The sequence below is a fragment of the Bubalus bubalis genome, chromosome 4, assembly GCF_019923935.1.
Source record: "Bubalus bubalis isolate 160015118507 breed Murrah chromosome 4, NDDB_SH_1, whole genome shotgun sequence".
Classification (NCBI taxonomy): domain Eukaryota; kingdom Metazoa; phylum Chordata; class Mammalia; order Artiodactyla; family Bovidae; genus Bubalus; species Bubalus bubalis.
In genome coordinates this window covers 84,595,737-84,616,527 of record NC_059160.1, presented here as the reverse complement: position 1 = coordinate 84,616,527, position 20,791 = coordinate 84,595,737, and the positions used below count along the sequence as shown (strand labels likewise).

At 37.0% G+C, this 20,791-nt stretch overlaps 1 protein-coding gene across 3 annotated transcripts in view; it reads left to right on the top strand.

Annotated features, from left to right (window-relative positions):
- Positions 1–20,791, top strand: part of NELL2 (neural EGFL like 2) — a 479,083-nt gene that overhangs the window by 265,264 nt on the left and 193,028 nt on the right. For all 3 annotated transcript variants that reach the window (XM_025284020.3, XM_025284019.3, XM_025284021.3), the window contains one exon: positions 5,608–5,736. In XM_025284020.3, the coding sequence (XP_025139805.2) occupies positions 5,608–5,736 (129 nt within the window). The remainder of the gene's footprint in view (positions 1–5,607; positions 5,737–20,791) is intronic.

Below are 20,791 nucleotides of genomic sequence, written 5' to 3'. Positions count from 1 at the left end.
AGCCTTTTAACCTTGGCATTTTTGAATCTAAGCAGTAAAATAACCAATAGGTTCAATCAACTTTTGTCTGTCGAGAGACTAAATCAAAATAGCTGACACTGTTTAGAGTAAGTTAAAATTTGACAAAATTTTCAAGTCTCTGGGTTAATTTATAAAAACTCATTTGACAAAAAGCAGTGTACTCCCTAAATGAACCTAAAATAGTGAAAAGTAGAATCACACTGTTATTTTATGTTTGTAAATTCTTGCAGCAATTAAGCACTGCATGGTGAGCATGCGTGTGATATTGGATGCTGAGATGAGGGAGTCTTACCATCAGTTAGGCCAAATCAGAGATGGATTGTAATAGAGAATGAGGATGACTTTTTAGCTGAAATTATCCCCTCAGGCATTGTAAAAAGACTCTGGAACACATTTTAAGAAAAATGGTCTCAATTTAGCTACTTAAAGAAGGAAAGAAAAAAACCCTAGGAGAAAACATTTTAAATTTTCCTCTTCATAAGAATGAACCTTTTACTTCAAAATTTTCAGGCTGAATCATAAGAATTTAGATTGTGAAGAATTTTGTGAAGTAAAGCTGTCAAGTGATTTTAGTGCTGTTATTTACTATGTAGTTTTCCAATTTTCATTCACCTCAGTTCTATTTTATTTAATTCCTGTAGAAATCACTCAAGCCTCACCCTTCCTAAGGCTTATTAAATTGTACAAAAAATTTTTTTACTATACATTTTAACACATATGTTTTAACTCTGTGATGATATTCAGCATAGTCATTATGGGCACAAACCAATTGGAATGGACACCAGTCGTTGTGCTGTGCCAGAGTATATCTGCTGGCTATGGTTCAGTCTTTCGCTGAATCACATGTTCTATGGTAATTTGATAAATAAGATGAGCTGGTGTAGAACTTACATCTTCACGATTTACTCAAGTAAAAGCCTTTTCTTGCATGTAAGTAGATGAGTTTATTCTGAGCTACATGAAATGTATTTTTCTAAATGTCTTTTCTTTTATACATGCTGAAATAATAATTCATTAGACAGCGTAAAACTAGCTAGAAAATTTATTCATCAAGCAATTTTAAAATTGTTTGAATGATGCATAATCATATAATTTCCATTAAATATAGATTCCAGTGTTCAAGCTTTTCATTTCAGCGTCTTAGATGATCTTTGAACAAGGGATTCACACAGGAAAAAAGAAATTCAGGAAATTACACATGATTAGTGTCACTGTATATGAAGTGTTCCATTTATATTTCCTCTCATAAAGACTCTGGAATCTTTATAATTCATAAACTTTTTTCTTTTGAGTAGACATACTTGTCTTGCAGATTTCCAGAGAAAATTAAATTAAATGGTGTATTGTTTTTTTTAAAAAAACATTTAGAGTTTTGGTATATTTTTTTCTTTAAGATGCCAGGTCATCTGTTTCATTTCTTAAATACACAATGTGAACATCTGGTCTGGTTTGGTCTGTTACTTGTAGTTATTGATAATGTTCAATCACTAATTCTCAGATTACTTTCCTTCCTCACTATGTTATCTTCAGTTCAGTTCAGTTCAGTTCAGTCGCTCAGTTGTGTCCAACTCTTTGAGACCCACGGACCACAGCATGCCAGGTCTCCCTGTCCCAACCGTCTCATCCTCTGCTGTCCCCTTCTCCGCCTGCCTTCAATCTTTTCCAGCACCAGGGTCTTTTCTAAGGAGTCAGTTCTTTGCATCAGGTGGCCAAAGTATTGGAGTTGCAGCTTCAGCATCAGTCCAGCCAATGAATATTCAGAATATTTAGGATGGACTGGTTCAATCTCCTTGCTGCCCAAGGGACTCTCAAGAGTCTCCTCCAACACCACAGTTCAAAAGCATCGATTCTTTGACACTCTGCTTTCATATAGTCCAACTCTCACATCCATACATGATTATTGGAAAAACCATAGCTTTGACTAGACAGAGCTTTGTTGGCAAAGTAATGTCTCCACTTTTTAATATGCTGTCTTGGATGGGTAACACATGTATACCTGTGGCGGATTCATTTTGATATATGGCAAAACCAATGCAATATTGTAAATTAAAAAAAAATATGCTGTCTAGGTTGGTCATAACTTTCCTTCAAAGGAGCAAGCGTCTTTTAATTTCATGGCTGCAGTCACCATCTGCAGTGATTTTGGAGCCCAGAAAAATAAAGTCAGCCACTATTTCCACTGTTTCCCCACCTATTTGTCATGAAGTGATGGGACTGGATGCCATGATCCACCTATTTGTCATGAAGTGATGGGACTGGATGCCATGATCTTAAATTAATGAATGTTGAGTTTTAAGCCAACTTTTTCACTCTCCTCTTTCACTTTTATCAAGAGGCTTTTGAGTTTTTCTTCCCTTCTGCCAAAAGGGTGGTGTCATCTGTGTATCTGAGGTCATTTTTATTTCTCCCAGCAATCTTGATTCCAGCTTGTGTTTCTTCCAGCCCGGCATTTCTCATGATGTACTCTGCATATAAGGTGAATAAGCAGGGTGACAATATACAACCTTGATGTACTCCTTTCCCGACTTGGAACCAGTCTGTTGTTACATGTCCAGTTCTAACTGTTGCTTCCTGACCTGCATACAGATTTCTCAGGAGACAGGTCAGGTGGTCTAGTATTCCCTTCTGTTTCAGAATTTTCCACAGTTTATTGTGATCCACACAGTCAAAGGCTTTGGCATAGTCAATAAAGCAGAAATAGATATTTTTCTGGAACTCTCTTGCTTTTTCAATGATCCACCAGATGTTGGCAATTTGATCTCTGATTCCTCTGCTTTTCTAAATCCAGCTTGAACATCTGGAAGTTCACGGTTCATGTACTGTTGAAGCTTGGCTTGGATAATTTTTTTTTTTTTAATTTTATTTTATTTTTAAACTTTACATAATTGTATTAGTTTTGCCAAATATCAAAATGAATCCGCCACAGGTATACATGTATTCCCCATCCTGAACCCTCCTCCCTCCTCCCTCGCATTCCTTTACCAGTGTGTGAGATGAGTGCAATTGTGCAGTAGTTTATAAATTCTTTGGCTTTGCCTTTCTTTCGGATTGGAATCAAGACTGACCTTTTCCAGTTCTGTGGCCACTGCTGAGTTTTCCAAATTTGCTGGCATATTGAGTGCAGCACTTTCACAGCATCATCTTTTAAGATTTGAATTAGCTCAACTGGAATTCCATCACTTCCACTAGCTTTGTTTGCAGTGATGCTTCCTAAGGCCCACTTGACTTCACATTCCAGGGTATCTGGCTGTAGCTGAGTGATCACACCATCGTGGTTATCTGTGTTGTGAAGATCTTTTTTGTATAGTTCTTCTGTGTATTCTTGCCACCTCTTCCTTATATCGTCTGCTTCTGTTAGGTCCATACCATTTCTTCCTTTATTATGCCCATCTTTGCATGGAATGTTCCATTGGTATCTCTAATTTTCTTGAAGAAATCTCTAGTCTTTCCCATTCTATTGCTTTCCTCCATTTCTTTACACTGATCACTGAGGAAGGCTTTCTTATATCTCCTTGCTATTCTTTGGAACTCTGCATTCAAATGAGTATATCTTTCCTTTTCTCCTTTGCCTTTCTTGTGTTTTCTTTTCTCAGCTGTTTGTAAGGCCTCCTCAGACAACTTTTTGCCTTTTTGCATTTCTTTTTCTTGGGTATGATCTTGATCACTGCCTCCTGTACAATGTCATGAACCTCCATCCATAATTCTTCAGGCACTCTATCAGATCTAATCCATTGAATCTATTTGTCACTTCCATTGTATAATCGTAAGGGATTTGATTTAGGTCATACCTGAGTGGTCTAGTGGTTTTCCCTACTTTCTTCAATTTAAGTCTGAATTTGGCAATAAGGAGTTTGTGATCTGAGCCACAGTCAACTCCTGATCTTGTTTTTGCTGACTGTGTAGAGCTTCTCTATCTTTGGCTGCAAAGAATATAATCAATCTGATTTCAAAATGTGTTGACCATCTGGTGATGTCCATGTGTAGAATCTTCTCTTGTGTTGTTGGAAGAGGATATTTGTTACAACCAGTGCATTCTCTTGACAAAACTCTGTTAGCCTTTGACCTTCTTCATTTTATACTCCAAGGCCAAACTTGCCTGTTACTCCAGGTATCTCTTGACTTCCTACTTTTGCATTCCAGTCCCACATAATGAAAAGGACATCTTTTCTGGGTGTTACTTCTAGAAGGTCTTGTAGGTCTTCACAGAACCATTCAACTTCAGCTTCTTCAGCATTACTGGTTGGGACATAGACTTGGATTACTGTGATATTGAATGGTTTGCCTTGGAAATGAACAGAGATCATTCTGTCGTTTTTGAGATTGCATCCAAGTACTGCATTTTGGACTCTTTTGTTGTCTGTGATGGCTACTCCCTTTCTTCTAAGGGATTCTTCCCCACAGTAGTAGATATAATGGTCATCTGAGTTAAATTCACCCATTCCAGTCCATTTTAGTTCACTGATTCCGAAATGTTGATGTTCACTCTTACCATTTCCTGTCTGACCACTTCCAGTTCCCCTTGACTCATGGACCTAACAGTCCAGATTCCTATGCAATATTGCTCTTTACAGCATCGGAGTTTACTTCCATCACCTCTCACATCCACAACTGGGTGTTGTTTTTGCTTTGGCTCTATCTCTTCATTCTTTCTGGAGTTATTCCTCCACTGATCTCCAGTAGCATATTGGGCATCCAAGGAAGTTCATCTTTCAGTGTCCTACCTTTTTGCCTTTTCATGCTGCTCATGGAGTTCTCAAGGCAAGAATACTGAAGTGGTTTGCTATTCCCTTCTCCAGTGGACCATGTTTTGTCAGAACTCTCCACCATGACTCTTCTGTCTTGGGTGGCCATACAGGTCATGGCTTATAGTTTCGTTGAGTTACACAAGGCTGTGGTTCATGTGATCAGTTTGATTAATTTTCTATGATTGTGGTTTTCATTCTGTATGCCCTCTGATGGATAAGGATAAAAGGGTTATGGAAGCTTCCTGATGGGAGAGACTAACTGGGTTTGGTTCTGATGGGCAGGTCCATGCTCAGTAAATCTTTAATTCAATTTTCTGTTGATGGGCAGGGTTTTGTTCCCTTGCTGTTGTATGACTTCAGACCAAATTATGGTGGAGGTAATGCAGATAATGGCGACCTCCTTCAAAAGATCCCATACAGGCACTGCTGCACTTAGTGCCCCCAACCCTGCAACAGGCCACTGCTGACCCATGCCTCCACCTGAGACTCCTGGACACTCACAAGTAAGTCTGGGTCAGTCTCCTGTGGGGTCACTGCTCCTTTCTCCTGGGTCCTGGGGTGCACAAGTTTCTGTTTGTGCCCTCCAACCGTCTGTTTCCCTAGTCCTGTGTAAGTTCTGGTGGGGTTAATGGTGACCTCCTCCAGTTAACTCTTAATGGAGTTAAATACACTAAAAAAACTTTTTATTACTTATAACATGTGGTTCTATAAACATTGGATGAAGATATCAACATAATCGTGTAAGAAAATATAGCTTCTAAATAAAAGAAAGATATTAAGAGACAAATGCTTTTGCTTTGTTATGAGTTCATTTACCATAATAATTTCTTTTTTCCTGTAGGTTATGACTTTTGCTCTGAAAGGCATAACTGCATGGAGAATTCTGTCTGCAGAAATCTGAATGACAGAGCTGTTTGTAGCTGTCGAGACGGTTTTAGGGCTCTTCGAGAAGACAATGCCTACTGTGAAGGTAAGCCTTGTAATGAAGTGTAGCTTGGCTGTATAAATTTCCTAGAATTACTGCATGCAAAATTTATTAATTTCCCAGGTTGTCAAATTGATAGGCCCATTAAAAGCAGCGAATTTAATTTGAAGCATATTAATCAGCTAAAAATAATTATCTTTCAAATTAAAGTTTTTCATCTTTCTGCTATGTCAGACTAATAAGTTAATATGGCTAGGTTTCTTGAATTAGGACAATACTTCCACTGTGAAATTGCCTTCTTTTTTTATAATTAGATATTCAGATAGTTCACATATTGACATGATTACTGTGGCTTGCGGTTAGGATTGTAGTCAGATTTTTGCAGGCAATATTGTATAACAAAGACAGTCAATTAACGGGAAGATGAAGTGCCCACACCATTTTTGTTTTGCTGCTGTCAGTAATCTCAGTGGTTGTATTCATGCTCTGTGGTATTTAGTAAATAGCTCCAATGGAGTAAGCAGTTTCCTAGTTATTTGAAATCCTTAATGAATATCTCAGGTAGTTTGTTGCCTCATTGAAAGAGTCCAGATACAGTGAGAAGGCCTGGGCATCCACAAATGCTGCAGCTTTGACTGTTCGTGAAGACCCTAGAATTACAAGAGGTGTAGAAGGAGATCAGTCTTGGGTGTTCATTGGAAGAACTGATGTTAAAGCTGAAACTCCAATACTTTGGCCACCTGATGTGAAGAGCTGACTCCTTGGAAAAGACCCTGATGCTGGGAAAGATTGAGGGCAGAAGAAGGGGACGACAGAGGATGAGATGGTTGGATGGCATCACCGACTCAATGGACATGGGTTTGGATGGACTCCAGGAGTTGGTGATGGACAGGGAGGCCTGGCGTGCTGCCATTCATGGGGTTGCAAAGAGTTGGACACGACTGAGCGACTGAACTAAGTAATATGTAACTTCCCCAAGGCACATATTTGAATCAGTTCATTAATTGTGTGACTAGCTAGTGGGTCTTGCAGGTAAGAACAGTGGTGTGGTGGTATTTGGACACTTGGAAGCTTCTGGTCTTACCCTTTCCAAATGTTTAGAATCAGTGCTATCAGTCCCTAGAGATCATATTTAGTTATATAATGATTTATTGGCCCTTGTTCAGTCAGTAAGTTGTGTCTGACTTTTTGTGACTGCAGCTTGCTAGGCTTCCTTGTCCTTAACTGTCTCCTTGAGTTTGCTTAAACTCACATCCATTGAGTTGCTGATGTCATCCACCTGTCTCATCCTTTGTCATTGCCTTCTCCTGCCATCAATCTTTCCCAGCATCAGGGTCTTTTCCAATGAGTTTAATTTCTGTTGTTTCTCTTAGTTTTCAATAGATTTTCTCTGCCTTAAAAATTGGTATTCACTTTTTAAATTGACCATTCCCACTAGCATATTCTTTTAAATGCTTCTCATTCAGACCTAAAGAGACCATTCCATTTTTGCCAAAGCACAAAGACATATGTAGTTTCCCTTCCTCATTAATATGCAGATTCATGTAAAATTCCTAATTTTGAACGTTTTTATATTAAAAATGAATTTAAACATACTTAGTAATGTGTTTTTCATGAATATTTGAGATCTCTGATATGTAATGCATTCCACTGACATTGTTAATATGTGTAATATGAAATCACATGATATAAACTCATATGGTACCTCTTTTTCCTTAATCTTATTTATGTTTTGAGCTGCTTTTTTGTTGTCGTTAAGTGTATTTACTCTTCTAATAAGTATTTAGTGAGCACCTACTGTGTACCAAGCAGTTTTCTAGTCTCTGGGCGCCTAGAAAATGGTGAATAAGACTGATAAGGTAAATGATGAATAAGACTGCTAAGTTTTCTGTGCTTAGAAGCTTATATTTGAGGGAGAAGACAGAGAATAAGTAGGTAACTTAGAAGTAGAGAAGGCAATTTAAGATAGTAATAAGCAATAGGAAGAAGGTTAAACAGGATGATGTGATAGAAATTGGGGATTAATTTAGATGAGATGGTCAAGGAAAGCCTCTGCGTCTGGATTGGCAGGAGATTGTCAGTTGACTTGACATTTGATGATAAGGAAATAACACAGAAAGAGCTGAAACAGGGCATTCCAACTAGAAGGAATAGTAAGTAGACAGACCATAAGTGCTAATAGCTTAGATGTTTTAGAAACAGAAAGCAGGATGTGATGAAACAGATGAGTCAATTAAGATGCAATTGAAGAATTAAGTAGGGGCCAGGTAATGTAGGGATGCTTGTAAGTACTTTAGATTCATTTAGGAGAGAAGTGATATGCACAGACTTGTATCAAAAAAGATAGCTCTGACTGCAATGTGTTAGATGAACTGTGGGGTTCAGTTCAGTTCAGTCGCTCAGTCGTTTTCGACTCTTGGCAACCCCATGAGTCACAGCACGCCAGGCCTCCCTGTCCATCACCAACTCCTGGAGTTCACTCAGACTCACATCCATCGAGTCAGTGATACCATCCAGCCATCTCATCCTCTGTCGTCCCCTTCTCCTCCTGCCCCCAATCCCTCCTAGCATCTTTTCCAATGAGTCAACTCTTCTCATGAGGTGGCCAAAGTACTGGAGTTTCAGAACTGTGGGGTTAGATGTAGTTAAAAGAACAGAGGTGTAAACAAGAAGACCAGTTGGAAGGCTCTGTAGAAGTCTAAGCTAAGTTGCCTAAATTAAGCACAGTGGTTAAGATTCCATGCTTCCATTGCAGGAGGCACAAGTTTAATCCCTAGTTGAGGAACTAATGTATCACATGCTGTGAGGTGCAGACAAAAAATTTTTAGGCTTCCCTAGTGGCTCAGTTGGTAAAGAATCCGCCTGCAATGCGGGAGACCTGGGTTCAGTCCCTGGGATGGGAAGATCATCTGGAGGAGGGCATGGCAACCCACTCCATATTCTTTCTTGGAGAATCCTCATGGACAGAGGAGCCTGGTGGGCTACAGTCCATGGGACCACAAAGAGTCAGACATGATCGAGCGACTTAGCACAAGAGAGATAAAAAGGAGTATATTCATATATGTTTTAGAAGTAGAGCCAACAATACTTGGCAGATAGTTTGCTATGGAGGAGAAGAGTGATGATTGGGAGTCAAGGATTTTGAGCAACAAATGGATGATGTTGCCATTTACTGAGACAGGAAAGAACTCAAGGGAAGAAGCCAGAAATTTTTATTAAATTATTGATCATTACAAGCTATTAAAAATTTAATTGTAAACACTAGATATCAGTTTTTATCTACATGTTTATCTGTAGCACAAAACAGCAGCTCTTTTCCATCTGAATGGATCACACTGAAAAATGGTTTGTAAACTTCCTCATGTTATTCATTTTTCATTTAAAGAATGAAAATGAAAGCTATTCTTCACAAGTTAAGAAAATGATGGAAAAACTTGTTAGTTTATTATAGGAATCTTGAATTTTTTATACATGGATATTTCTAGAATAGCTTTTGTTATTCATGTTAACAGGTTCCTTAGTATTCTGATCAAATTTGATTTTCTTTGCACTTTGTTGTTGCTAAGAATTTTTTTTTATTGAAATATAATTTAGTTACATTTTCTGTTAGTTTCAGAGGTACAACATAGTAATTTGATGTTTTGATACATGATAAAATGATCACCATCATAAATCTAGTTCCCATCTGTCACAATACAAAGTTATTATAATATTATTGACTATGTTACCTAGGCGGTACATTATATCCAAAGGCTTATTTATTTTATAACTGGAGGTTTGTACCTCTAAATATCCCTCATCTATTTCACTCTTCCACCAACATGCTTCCCTTCTGACACCTACTCATTCTCTGTATATGTGAGTCTGTTTCTGTTTGGCTATATTTGTTCATTTGTTTTCATTTTTTAGATTTGCTATATAAGTTAAATCATATAGTATTTCTGTTTCTTTGTCTGATTTATTTCAATTAGCATAATACCCTTTTGGCCCATTCATGTTCTCAGAAGTGGAAATCTCATTCTTTTTTATGGCAGAGTGATACTCCATTGTGTATATATACACATATCACAGTATTTTTATATATATATATACACACACCACATTTTCTATATCCTTTCATCTATTGATGGCACTTAGAATGCTTCTGTATCTCAGCTATTTTGAATAATGCTACAATGAGCATAGGAGTACATATATCTTTTATAATTAGTGTTTTTGTTTTCTTTGAAGAAACACCCAAAAGTAGAATCACTGGCTTTTATGGTAGTTCGGTTTTTAATTTTTTGAGGAATCTCCGTACTCTCATCCATATTAACTGTACCAATTTTGATTTCCACCAACAGCGCACACACTATTCCCTTTTATCCACACCCTCACCAACACTATATTTTGTCTTCTTGATGATAGCCATTTTAACAGGGAAAGCGTGACACCTCATTTGACTTGATGTCTGCTTTGACTTGCATTTCTCTGATGACTAGTGACATTGAACATCTTTTCATGTGTGTCTTAGTAATCTGTACGTCTTCCTTAGAAAAACATCTATTCTAATCTTTTGCCCATTTTTAATAAGGTTATTAAGTTTCTTGATGTTATGAGTTTTTGTATGTTTTGGATATTAGCCCCTCATTAGACATGTTATTTGCAATTATCTTTTCCCATTAAGTAGGCTCTTTGTTTTGTTGATGGTTTCCTTTGCTCTGCAAAATCTTTTTAGCTTGATTCACTCCCATTTCTATTTTTTTTAATTTCCTATTCTCATTTCTGTTTTTGCTTTTCTTTCTCTTACATAAGGAGACAGGTCCAAAAAATTTTGAAGACTAATATCGCAGAGTGTACTGTCTATATTTTCTTCTGGGAGTTTTATGGTTTCAGGTATTTCATTTAAATCTTCAATCCATTTTGAGTTTATTTGTTATATGATGTGAGAAAGTACAATAAGTTCCCTACATATGGACAAGTTTCATTTCAAGAACACGTTTATAAGTTGAATTTGTTCATAATTCCAACATAGTTAGCCTAGGTACCCAACTAACACATTTGGCTGTATAGTACTGTACTGTAATAGGTTTATACTTCTCACACAAATAATACATAAAAAACAAACACAAAAAATAAAGAAAACACTTTTAATCTTACAGTGCAGTACCTTGAAAAGTACAGCAGTAGGGTACAACAGCTGGCATGGAGGGGCTGGCATCGAATGAACAGGCAAGAAGAGTTACTGACTGGAAGAGGGAGAGGAGGTGAGAGATGGTAGAGCTGAAGGATCATTGGCAATACAAAATAGAGGGCAAGCTGCAATTTCACTCATGCCTGACATTGTTGGCACAGGTTCTGGTTCCTTGCTGGATTCAGTTCTATCTGTCCTCTTGAATAAATGATCCAGTGATGTCTAGGTAGTAGCTCTTTTTTTCTGGTCATAAGTACCATTGGATTGCATCATGAATGGTTGCTCCAGCCTTCATGTACTTTTCTACATCTGGCCCTGTGCCTCAAAAACTAACAGTGTCTCCTCGAATAAAGAAAATCTCCTTGCCATTTCCTGTATCATGCGTCTCTTTGTTTCTTCAGTTGCTTCTTCTTCCTCTTGTCACACCACTCTCTCAATTATTTTCACTGCTGTTTCCATTGTTATCACTGGGTGCTTCTTCGCAGTACTAGCTACATCACTGCTGTTTTATGCTTGCTTCTGGACATACTGGGATTGAAATAAAAATATTGTACTACTGTATTCTATGCAGTACTGCTAGTAAAGTACACAAAAGCACAACCAGCTGTAGAGGATGCACGCATGTGACAATGTACACCAAACACATGAACTAATGACATGATTGGACGTGTGAACGCACATTTGCATCTTTGGAAGATTGCAACTTGAAGGTTCATATGTAGGGGATTTACTATTGTCTGATTTGATTCTTCAGCATGTAGCTGTCCAGTTTTCCCAGCAACATGTGTTGAAGAGGCTATCTTTCCTTTTTCTATATTCTTGCCTCCTTATTCATAGATAAATCGACTATATAAGTATGGTTTTATTTCTGGGCTTTCTCTTTTGTTCCATTGATCTAGTGTCTGTTTTGTGCTTTGTTTGTTCTTTCTCTAGGTCCTTTAGGTATAAGGTTAGGATGTTTATTTGAGATTTTTCTTATTTCCTGGGGTAAGCTTGTATTGCTATAAACTTCTCTCTTAGAGCTGCTTTTGCTGGGTCCATAGATTTTGAACTGTTGTATTTCTACTTTTATTTGTCTCTAGGCATTTTTTTCCCCTTGTTTTAACTTTTTTTTTTCCCGCCTTCATGAGCTTGTATATTTTCCAGTTTTTTTTCTTGTTGATTTCTAATCTCAGACCCTTTGGTTGGAAAAGTTGCCTGATATGCTTTTAGTCTTCTTAAATTTAATCTGAGATTTGTTTAGTGGCTGGCCTACTATGTGGACATTAAGTGATTTCCTTCTTGTTTATTGTTATAGTCTTTGTTTTAAAGTCTATTTTGCCTTATCAAATACTGCTACCCCAGCTTTGTGTTTTTGTTTGCATGGAATACTTTTCTATCCCTTCACTTTCAGTCTGTGCATGACTTTTAAATCTGAAGTGAGTCTTATAGGAATTCCTATATATGAGTCTTACTTTTTAATACATTCAGCCACTCTATAACTTTTGATTGGAGCACTTAGGCCATTTGCATTTAATGTTATTTTTAATAAGTATATACTTACTGACATTTAAAAAATTGTTTTCCAGCTATTTTTGTTGTTCTTTTTTGTTCTTCTACTTTTGCCCTCTTTCCTTGTGATTTGATGACTATCTTTAGTGTTATCTTTGGATTCTTTCTTTTTGAATGTGTCTATCTATTATAGACTTTTGATTTATGGTTTTCATGAGATTTAAATATAACAGTGTATATGTATGTATATATATTATTTTAAGTTGATCTCTTAAGCATGAACACATTTTAAGAACCCTTCATTTTTACTCTTTGCAAACTGTTTAATGTTTTTTGACATTACATTTTTCATCTTTTCGTTTTGTCTATCCCTTAAATACTTTAGTGGCTATAGATCATTTTACATTTTTGTCTTTTAACCTTTATATTAAATTTATCAGTGGTGATATACTGCCTTTATTGTATATTTGCCTTTACTAAAGAAACTTTTTAAAAATAATTAATGTATTTCTAGTTGTGTAATCTTTTCTGCTTAGGGTAGTCTCTAACATTTCTTGTAAAACCAATTTAGTGGTGTTGAAACATTTTAGCTTTTGCTTGATAGCCTTGCTAAATAGAGTATTCTTGGTTGTAGATGTCTTCTCTTCATCAGTTTGAATATATTGTGCCATTCCCTTGTGGCCTGCAAAATTTCTGCTGGAAAGTCAGCACATGCACTTATGGAAGTTCCTTTATTTGTAACTAGTAGCTTATTGCTGTTAAGTTTCTCTTTTATCTGTAACTTTTGCCATTGTATTTATAAAGTGTCTTTTTGTGGACCTCTTTGAGTTTATCTTGTTTGGGACTCCACAACCCCTAAAATGCAAATGTTAGTACACTTGATGTTGTCCTAGAATTCTCTTAAACTATCCTCAGTTTTTAAAAAATTATTTCTCTTCAGTTTGTGTAATTTCCTCTACTCTGTCTTCCAGTTCACTGATCTATTCCTCTGCATCATCTAATATACTGCATATCCCTAGATTCTAATGTATTTTTAATTTCAGTTATTGTACTCTTCAGCTTTGTTTAGTTCTTCCATATTCCCTAGCTCTTTGCTAACCTTTTAACTGTGTTCATCCATTCTTCTCCTGAGTTCATTGATCATCTGTATAATCATTACCTTGAACTCTTTCTGGGTAGACAGTTATCTCCACTTCATATAGTTCTTCTGGGGTTTTGTCTTGTTCCTTTGGAATATGTTCATCTGTTTCCTCATTTTGCCTAATTCTGTGTTTATTTCTAAGTATTAGGTAGGTCAGTTGTGTTCTAGGAGTGCCCCGCTGTGTGGATTGCCTTGGGCATTTTGTTGTGACAAAGCAACAACTGTTGGTACACTCTTAGGCAAAGCTAGCACCCTGCCCAGTCGCTGCTAGTTCCTGCCCTATGCCAAGGCTGCTTGCTACCGTTGGACAAGGGTGAGTTCTGGCATGGCTGGAATGCAGGAGCTGGGGATCTTTGGACTGGTTCCTCCTGCTGGGTGTGGGCTTCCTCCCATTATTGCTGCCTGTGGGGCCAGGGGTATCCCATTAAGGATATTTTAACTCACTAGAAGTAGCTTTTAAAATTTTTTATGCAACTGTGCATGTTGTCTATCAGCTGGTTACAGAATCCTTGTTCTCTAAGAAATTAGACTTGCCATTATGTACACAAATAAATGTGATAAGTTTTAAGTAAAATAAATTTTATTTGCTTAATCTGAGTGACTGAACTGTGGTGCTGTTTTAATAATACAACTAATTGAGATTATTTATTCTTACTATATTTTTCTTGATCAGGGTTAAAAATCACTGTTAAAATTTATTCATTTATTCATTTGACAAATATTTATTGAATACTTATTTTGTCCCAGTCTAGTCTAGAGGTGAAGCAGTAAATAAGGAGCACTTAACTGATATTCTCTCTGGCAAGGAAGATCATTGCACCAAACAGCATTTAATTATATATGTGGCAAGTGGCCTGAAAGAAAAAGAAGTTAACAGGGTTTCTGATCTGGCTGGGTAGTCATGTTTGAATAAAAGTTTTTTTCTGATGTGTGAAGATTAAGTAAAAATCAGTTATGGACATAAGTAAGTGGGAAAGAGGGGAAATCACCATGGCTAAAGGGCTTAAGATCAAAAGTTTTTCTTTGTAATAAATGAAGGAAGGCAGAGAACAGGAAGAGGCCTGATGAGGTTAATGATGGGAAGCAGACCCTTGAAGGCCACAGTAGACTACAGGTTTTGTTCTAAGAACAAGGGAGAGTCAAGGAAAAGTTTTAAGCAGAGGAATGCCCTGGTCACAGTGCTGTTTTAGATAATTACTTCTGCTTCAGGCTGAATGAGGGTAAGACTGGATGTGGGCAACCAGTGGACGGAAGACAGCAGTGGCTTGCAGTAAAAATAGAGATGGAGATGTGGGTGTATTTGAGTGTTTGTGAGATAAAGCCAGTCCTGTTAATTAATTGGTGATAGTAGATAATAAGTAGAGAGGTTTCAAGGTTGCTACTCAGTTTTCTGGCCTGAAAATAGGCAAGTGTTTGGTAGAAAAACCATCATGTCAGGTTAGTGTGCCTGAGGGACAGGAGAGTACCAGTTGAATTATGCTTCAGTGTGAAGTTCAGAGAAGGTTAAATTATACATAGCATTTGGGATTTGGGGGCATATAAATGGTAGTTGAGGAAATGGTAGAAATTGCCTAGAGAGTTTTGAAAAACCCTAGTATTTGAGCATTTTATAAAGAAGATTTGGTGATGGAAACAGAAAATTTTCATGGCTGAAAATGAGGGAGAGAAGAAGAGGTGGTGTCACAGAAACCAAGGAAAAGAGAGTATTTCAATAAAGTAGAATGTTCTGAGAGATTGAGAAGGATGAAGACTGAATGCCATCCTTTGTGCTGAACTTTAAGGATGCTCCTGAGGACATCAGCCATGGAGATTTTGGTGCAATGGTGATGAAAAAAGCCAGTTTAGAGTATATTCAGTATTGCACAATGGGAAAAAAATGATATGATGAAGGAAGAGAACATATTCCAGATGTTTGCTTATGAAAGAAAGAAGAAAGAGAGAGCAATAGTTTAAGGGGCAGTGGGGCTAAGGAAGGGTGTTTCTTTCCCATCCTGATTTTTCCTTTTCTGTACTGTCTACACCAACCCCCAGTGTCTCAGCCATGCAGATGATGTGCTTCCCAGTCATGTTTGATTCTTTGTGAACTATAGCCCACCAGGCTCCTCTGTCCATGGGGATTTTCCAAGCAAGAATATTGGAGTGGATTGCCACACCCTCCTTCAGGGGATCTTCCCAATGCAGGGATTGAATCCAGGTCTCCCATATTGCAGGTGGATTCTTTACCATCTGAGCCACCAGGGAAGCCCAAGAATACTGGATTGGGTAGCCTATCTCTTCTCCAGGGTTACTTCCTGACCCAGGAATTGAATTGGGGTTTCCTGCATTGCAGACAGATTCTTTGCCACCTGAGCTACCAGGGAAGCTTCCTGTTTTTGAAAGAGTTTTGCAATCCCTTAGATACTTATAAACATGGCTTGAATTAAGATTTTATGACTAGATGACTTGTCCATCTTTTATATATTAAAGATCTAAAATATCTGAGAGCATATTGCCCTATTTTATGTTTCTTATGAACCATATGTTTATCATATTTCTCTTTTAAAAATTATTTATCCATCTTCATCCATTCAGTGTCCTTCATTCCTTGTAGAGTGTTACCAACTTTTTTTAGTACTTTCCTCTTCATTTTGTCTCTTGTCAATACATATAATCTATAGATTTGCCAAAATTATGTTGGACATTGTGTTTTTCAGAATGATTCTTTGCTACCTGTTTTCACTTTAAACTGAAAATTGTGGGAACTTTTGATGATTTGACTATACTTTCTCTTGACATTATATTATCAACTACTACTTTAGGATCTTTTTTTTTTTTTTAATTTACAATATTGTATTGGTTTTGCCATATATCAAAATGAATCCGCCACAGGTATACATGTGTTACCCATCCTGAGCCCTCCTCCCTCCTCCCTCCTCATACCATCCCTCTGGGTTGTCCCAGTGCACCAGCCCCAAGCATCCAGTATTGTGCATCGAACCTGGACTGGTGACTCATTTCATATATGATATTATACATATTTCAATGCCATTCTTCCAAATCATCCCACCCTCTCCCTCTCCCACAGAGTCCAAAATACTGTTCTATACATCAGTGTCTCTTTTGCTGTCTCGTATACAGGGTTATTGTTACCATCTTTCTAAATTCCATATATATGCATTAGTATACTGTATTGGTGTTTTTCTTTCTGGCTTACTTCACTCTGTATAATAGGCTCCGGTTTCATCCACCTCATTAGAACTGATTCAAATGTATTCTTTTTAATGGCTGAGTAATACTCCATTGTGTATATGTACCACTGCTTTCTTATCCATTCATCTGCTGATGGACATCTAGGTTGCTTCCGTGTCCTAGCTATTATAAACAGTGCTGCGATGAACATTGGGGTACACATGTCTGTTTCAGTTCTGGTTTCCTCAGTGTGTATGCCCAGCAGTGGGATTGCTGGATCATAAGGCAGGTCTATTTCCAGTTTTTTAAGGCATCTCCACACTGTTCTCCATAGTGGCTGTACTAGTTTGCATTCCCACCAACAGTGTAAGAGGGTTCCCTTTTCTCCACACCCTCTCCAGCATTTATTGCTTGTAGACTTTAGGATCACAGCCATTCTGACTGGCATGAAATGGTACCTCATAGTGGTTTTGATTTGCATTTCTCTGATAATGGGTGATGTTGAGCATCTTTTCATGTGTTTGTTAGCCATCTGTATGTCTTCTTTGGAGAAATGTCTATTTAGTTCTTTGGCCCATTTTTTGATTGGGTCATTTATTTTTCTGGAGTTGAGCTCTAGGAGTTGCTTGTATATTTTTGAGATTAGTTGTTTGTCAGTTGCTTCATTTGCTATTATCTTCTCCCATTCTGAAGGCTGCCTTTTCACCTTGCTAATAGTTTCCTTTGATGTGCAGAAGCTTTTAAGTTTAATTAGGTCCCATTTGTTTATTTTTGCTTTTATTTCCAATATTCTGGGAGGTGGGTCATAGAGGATCCTGCTGTGATGTATGTCAGAGAGTGTCTTTCCTATGTTCTCCTCTAGGAGTTTTATAGTTTCTGGTCTTATGTTGAGATCTTTAATCCATTTTGAGTTTATTTTTGTGTATGGTGTTAGAAAGTGTTCTAGTTTCATTCTTCGACAAGTGGTTGACCAGTTTTCCCAGCACCACTTGTTAAAGAGATTGTCTTTAATCCATTGTATATTCTTGCCTCCTTTGTCAAAGATAAGGTGTCCATATGTGCGTGGATTTATCTCTGGGCTTTCTAATTTGTTCCAGTGATCTATGTTTCTGTCTTTGTGCCAGTACCATAGTGTCTTGATGACTGTGGCTTTGTAGTAGAGTCTGAAGTCTGGTAGATTGATTCCTCCAGTTCCATTCTTCTTCCTCAAGATTGCTTTGGCTATTCGAGGTTTTTTGTATTTCCATACAAATTGTGAAATTATTTGTTCTAGCTCTGTAAAGAATACCATTGGTAGCTTGATAGGGATTGCATTGAATCTATAAATTGCTTTGGGTAGTATACTCATTTTCACTATATTGATTCTTAAAATCCATGAACATGGTGTAAGAAATGATCCCTGAAAGTATAGTCTTCAGGATCATCTTGACATTCAATTTTAGATATTGTTTTCAGAAGTCATTTATTTGGTAAGTTTCTCTCTTCAGTGCATAATTAGTGCCAGCTTTGTCAGCCCAATAGTGCATTATGATGAAGAAGCTTATTTTTGCTTCCCATACCCCTTAAATTTGCTGGTATTGTTTCTACCCAAGCTTTTGGCATTATGCTAGGAACAGGAAAACACTTCTGCATAGATGAGTCATGTATATAGCTGCATATCACATATATTTACCAAAATTGGCAATTGATGCCATATTAATGAAAGGAAGCTTGTGAAATATTTCTTCAAATTGATGAAAATATAGAAAATCTGAACCCCCGAAAAGAACAACCCCTTGCTAATGGACCAGTTTTTCTCATATTCATCTTATCTTTTTCATTCTGACTGCTGATGCCAGATATAATTTTCTTTTTTTAATTCATGTCACCGTCTGTTTAGTCATTGTGTCTCTAGTGTCTCTCTCTCCTACCCGAGCAGGACCACTAAGGCTTACAAAACCCATTTCTTCTACTTGAGAGGCCATGGTGCCTTCTTGTTGCTCAACACATCAAGCCCTAACTCCTTTGCCAAGATATCCAAGCTTTCTGTTGCCTGGTCCTACATAGCTCTTTATCCATTAATCCATAGCAAGTCACTTCTACTATTTTCATCTTTTTCTTTGCTCATGATGTTTTATCTATGTTATGGGTTGACTTGTGCCTCTCAAAAATTCCTGTGTTGAAGTCCTAAGCTGTAGTACCTCAGAATGGGAACTTATTTGGACATAGGGCTGTTGCAAATGTGACTAGATGTTTAGTTTAGATGGAGTCATACTGGAAAGTTGTGGAACCCTACTCCAATTTGAACTGTTGTCCTTATAAAGTGAAGAAATTTTGGCATGGACACACAGGAAGACTGTCATATAAACATAGAGGCAGACGTTGGTTGATGCACCTACAAGCCAAGGAGCACCAAAAATATCCAGAAAAGTACCAGAAGCAAGGTGAGGAGCATGAAGCAAATTGTCCTTCTCAGCCCTAAGAAAGAACCAAACCTCTGACACCTTGATTTTGGAATGTTGGGCTATAAAATTATGAGACAATAAATCTCTGTCACTTAAGCTACCTGTTTGTGATGCCTTATTATACTAGCCCTAGAAAACTAATACAATGTGACAGACACACCTGTTTCTGTTTGGTCTCATTTAATTGTTCTAGAGTGCCTAATTTTTATTTTTTCTTTGTATGAATTATGTGTACATGGACTTAATTTCTCAATCTATTTTTTATTTTATCTGACTAAAGAATTAATACTTTGTTCTTAACTGATTTATATCCAGTTGTCTGGTTGTAATATACTTTAGTATATGCCATGTTAATTGTCAAGGGATTCATACATCATTCATTCATACATCATTCATTCATACACGTGCATTTGTATATATTTCTACCATCTATAAGTGTTTGTGATCACAGACTGTTTATTTTTATTTAATTTTCTAAAACTTCTAAATAGAGCTGGCAATTTAGAGTTTAAGAAATATTTGTTTATTGGTGGTTTGAAATACCTAGATATGCTGAACAGACGGGCACCTTTAAAGGGCAGCATACATGCAAAGTCCCTTCAGTAGTGTCTGACTTTTTGAGACCCTACAGACTGTAGCCTGCCAGGCTCTTCTGTCCATGGGATTGTCCAGATAAGAATTTTGGAATGGGTTACCACGTTCTCCAGGGGATCTTCCTGATTCAGGGATCAAACCCGCATCTCTTATGGTCTCCTGCATTGGCAGGTGGTTCTTTACCACTAGCACCACCTGGGAAGCCCCACCTTTAGGCTACCTTATCACTAAAGAATTATGCAAGAAAAGTATTGAACTTATTAACAATATAAGAAAGTCTAATTGTCTTGTAGGCTTTTTATAGCTAGAATTGATTCAGTTGTTTTAAATTGTTATATATTTTCCTTTAAGAATTATTTTGAGTAGTGCAAGGAAAGGAATGGCATGCATACTTGAAGGACCACAAATCCCAGAAAATTTCCCGTATCTACCGTTGCTTTTACTGAATACTCTGTTTTCACCTATGATTTGAATACTAGCTATAATTTGCAAACCAATGGACTTGAACATCAAATGTTTGGCATGCAGAAGTTGTTTAAATAAATGCCACTTGACTTAAATGAACATGAAGATTAGAATCTTAATAAACATTTGGTTAGCATTTGCAATGTGCCAATCATGCCACACCTCAAACATAAACTATTATAATTAGATATCCAGTTCAAATACCTGTTTTTTTTTTTTAACCTGTCACATCAAAAGAAACACTGTCTCCTCTTGCCCTATTTCCGTCTTTTTAATTCATTCTAATTTTTCTACTTTCTTTTTATTTTTGCATTTCAGTGTACTGTAGGCATGTACAAAGAAATGTGAGCATAAATCTTAAATGAAAACATGCAATTTCTCTATCTTTTCTCTGTTGTCTTCTTTTTTCTTCTTATATTATTTGTCAGTAGGGAAAATATAAAAAACAAAAAGAACAACTAATAACCATATTGTTGTTAAGAAATGTTTAGAAAGCTTTCCATATACAACAGTTTATTTCATATAGCAGTCCTATGATTATTATAATCTCTTGTTTTGTGATTAAGAAAACTGAAGATCTTGGAAATAAAATGATTTTCCCCCAAATCAGTTATTTAGATAGCA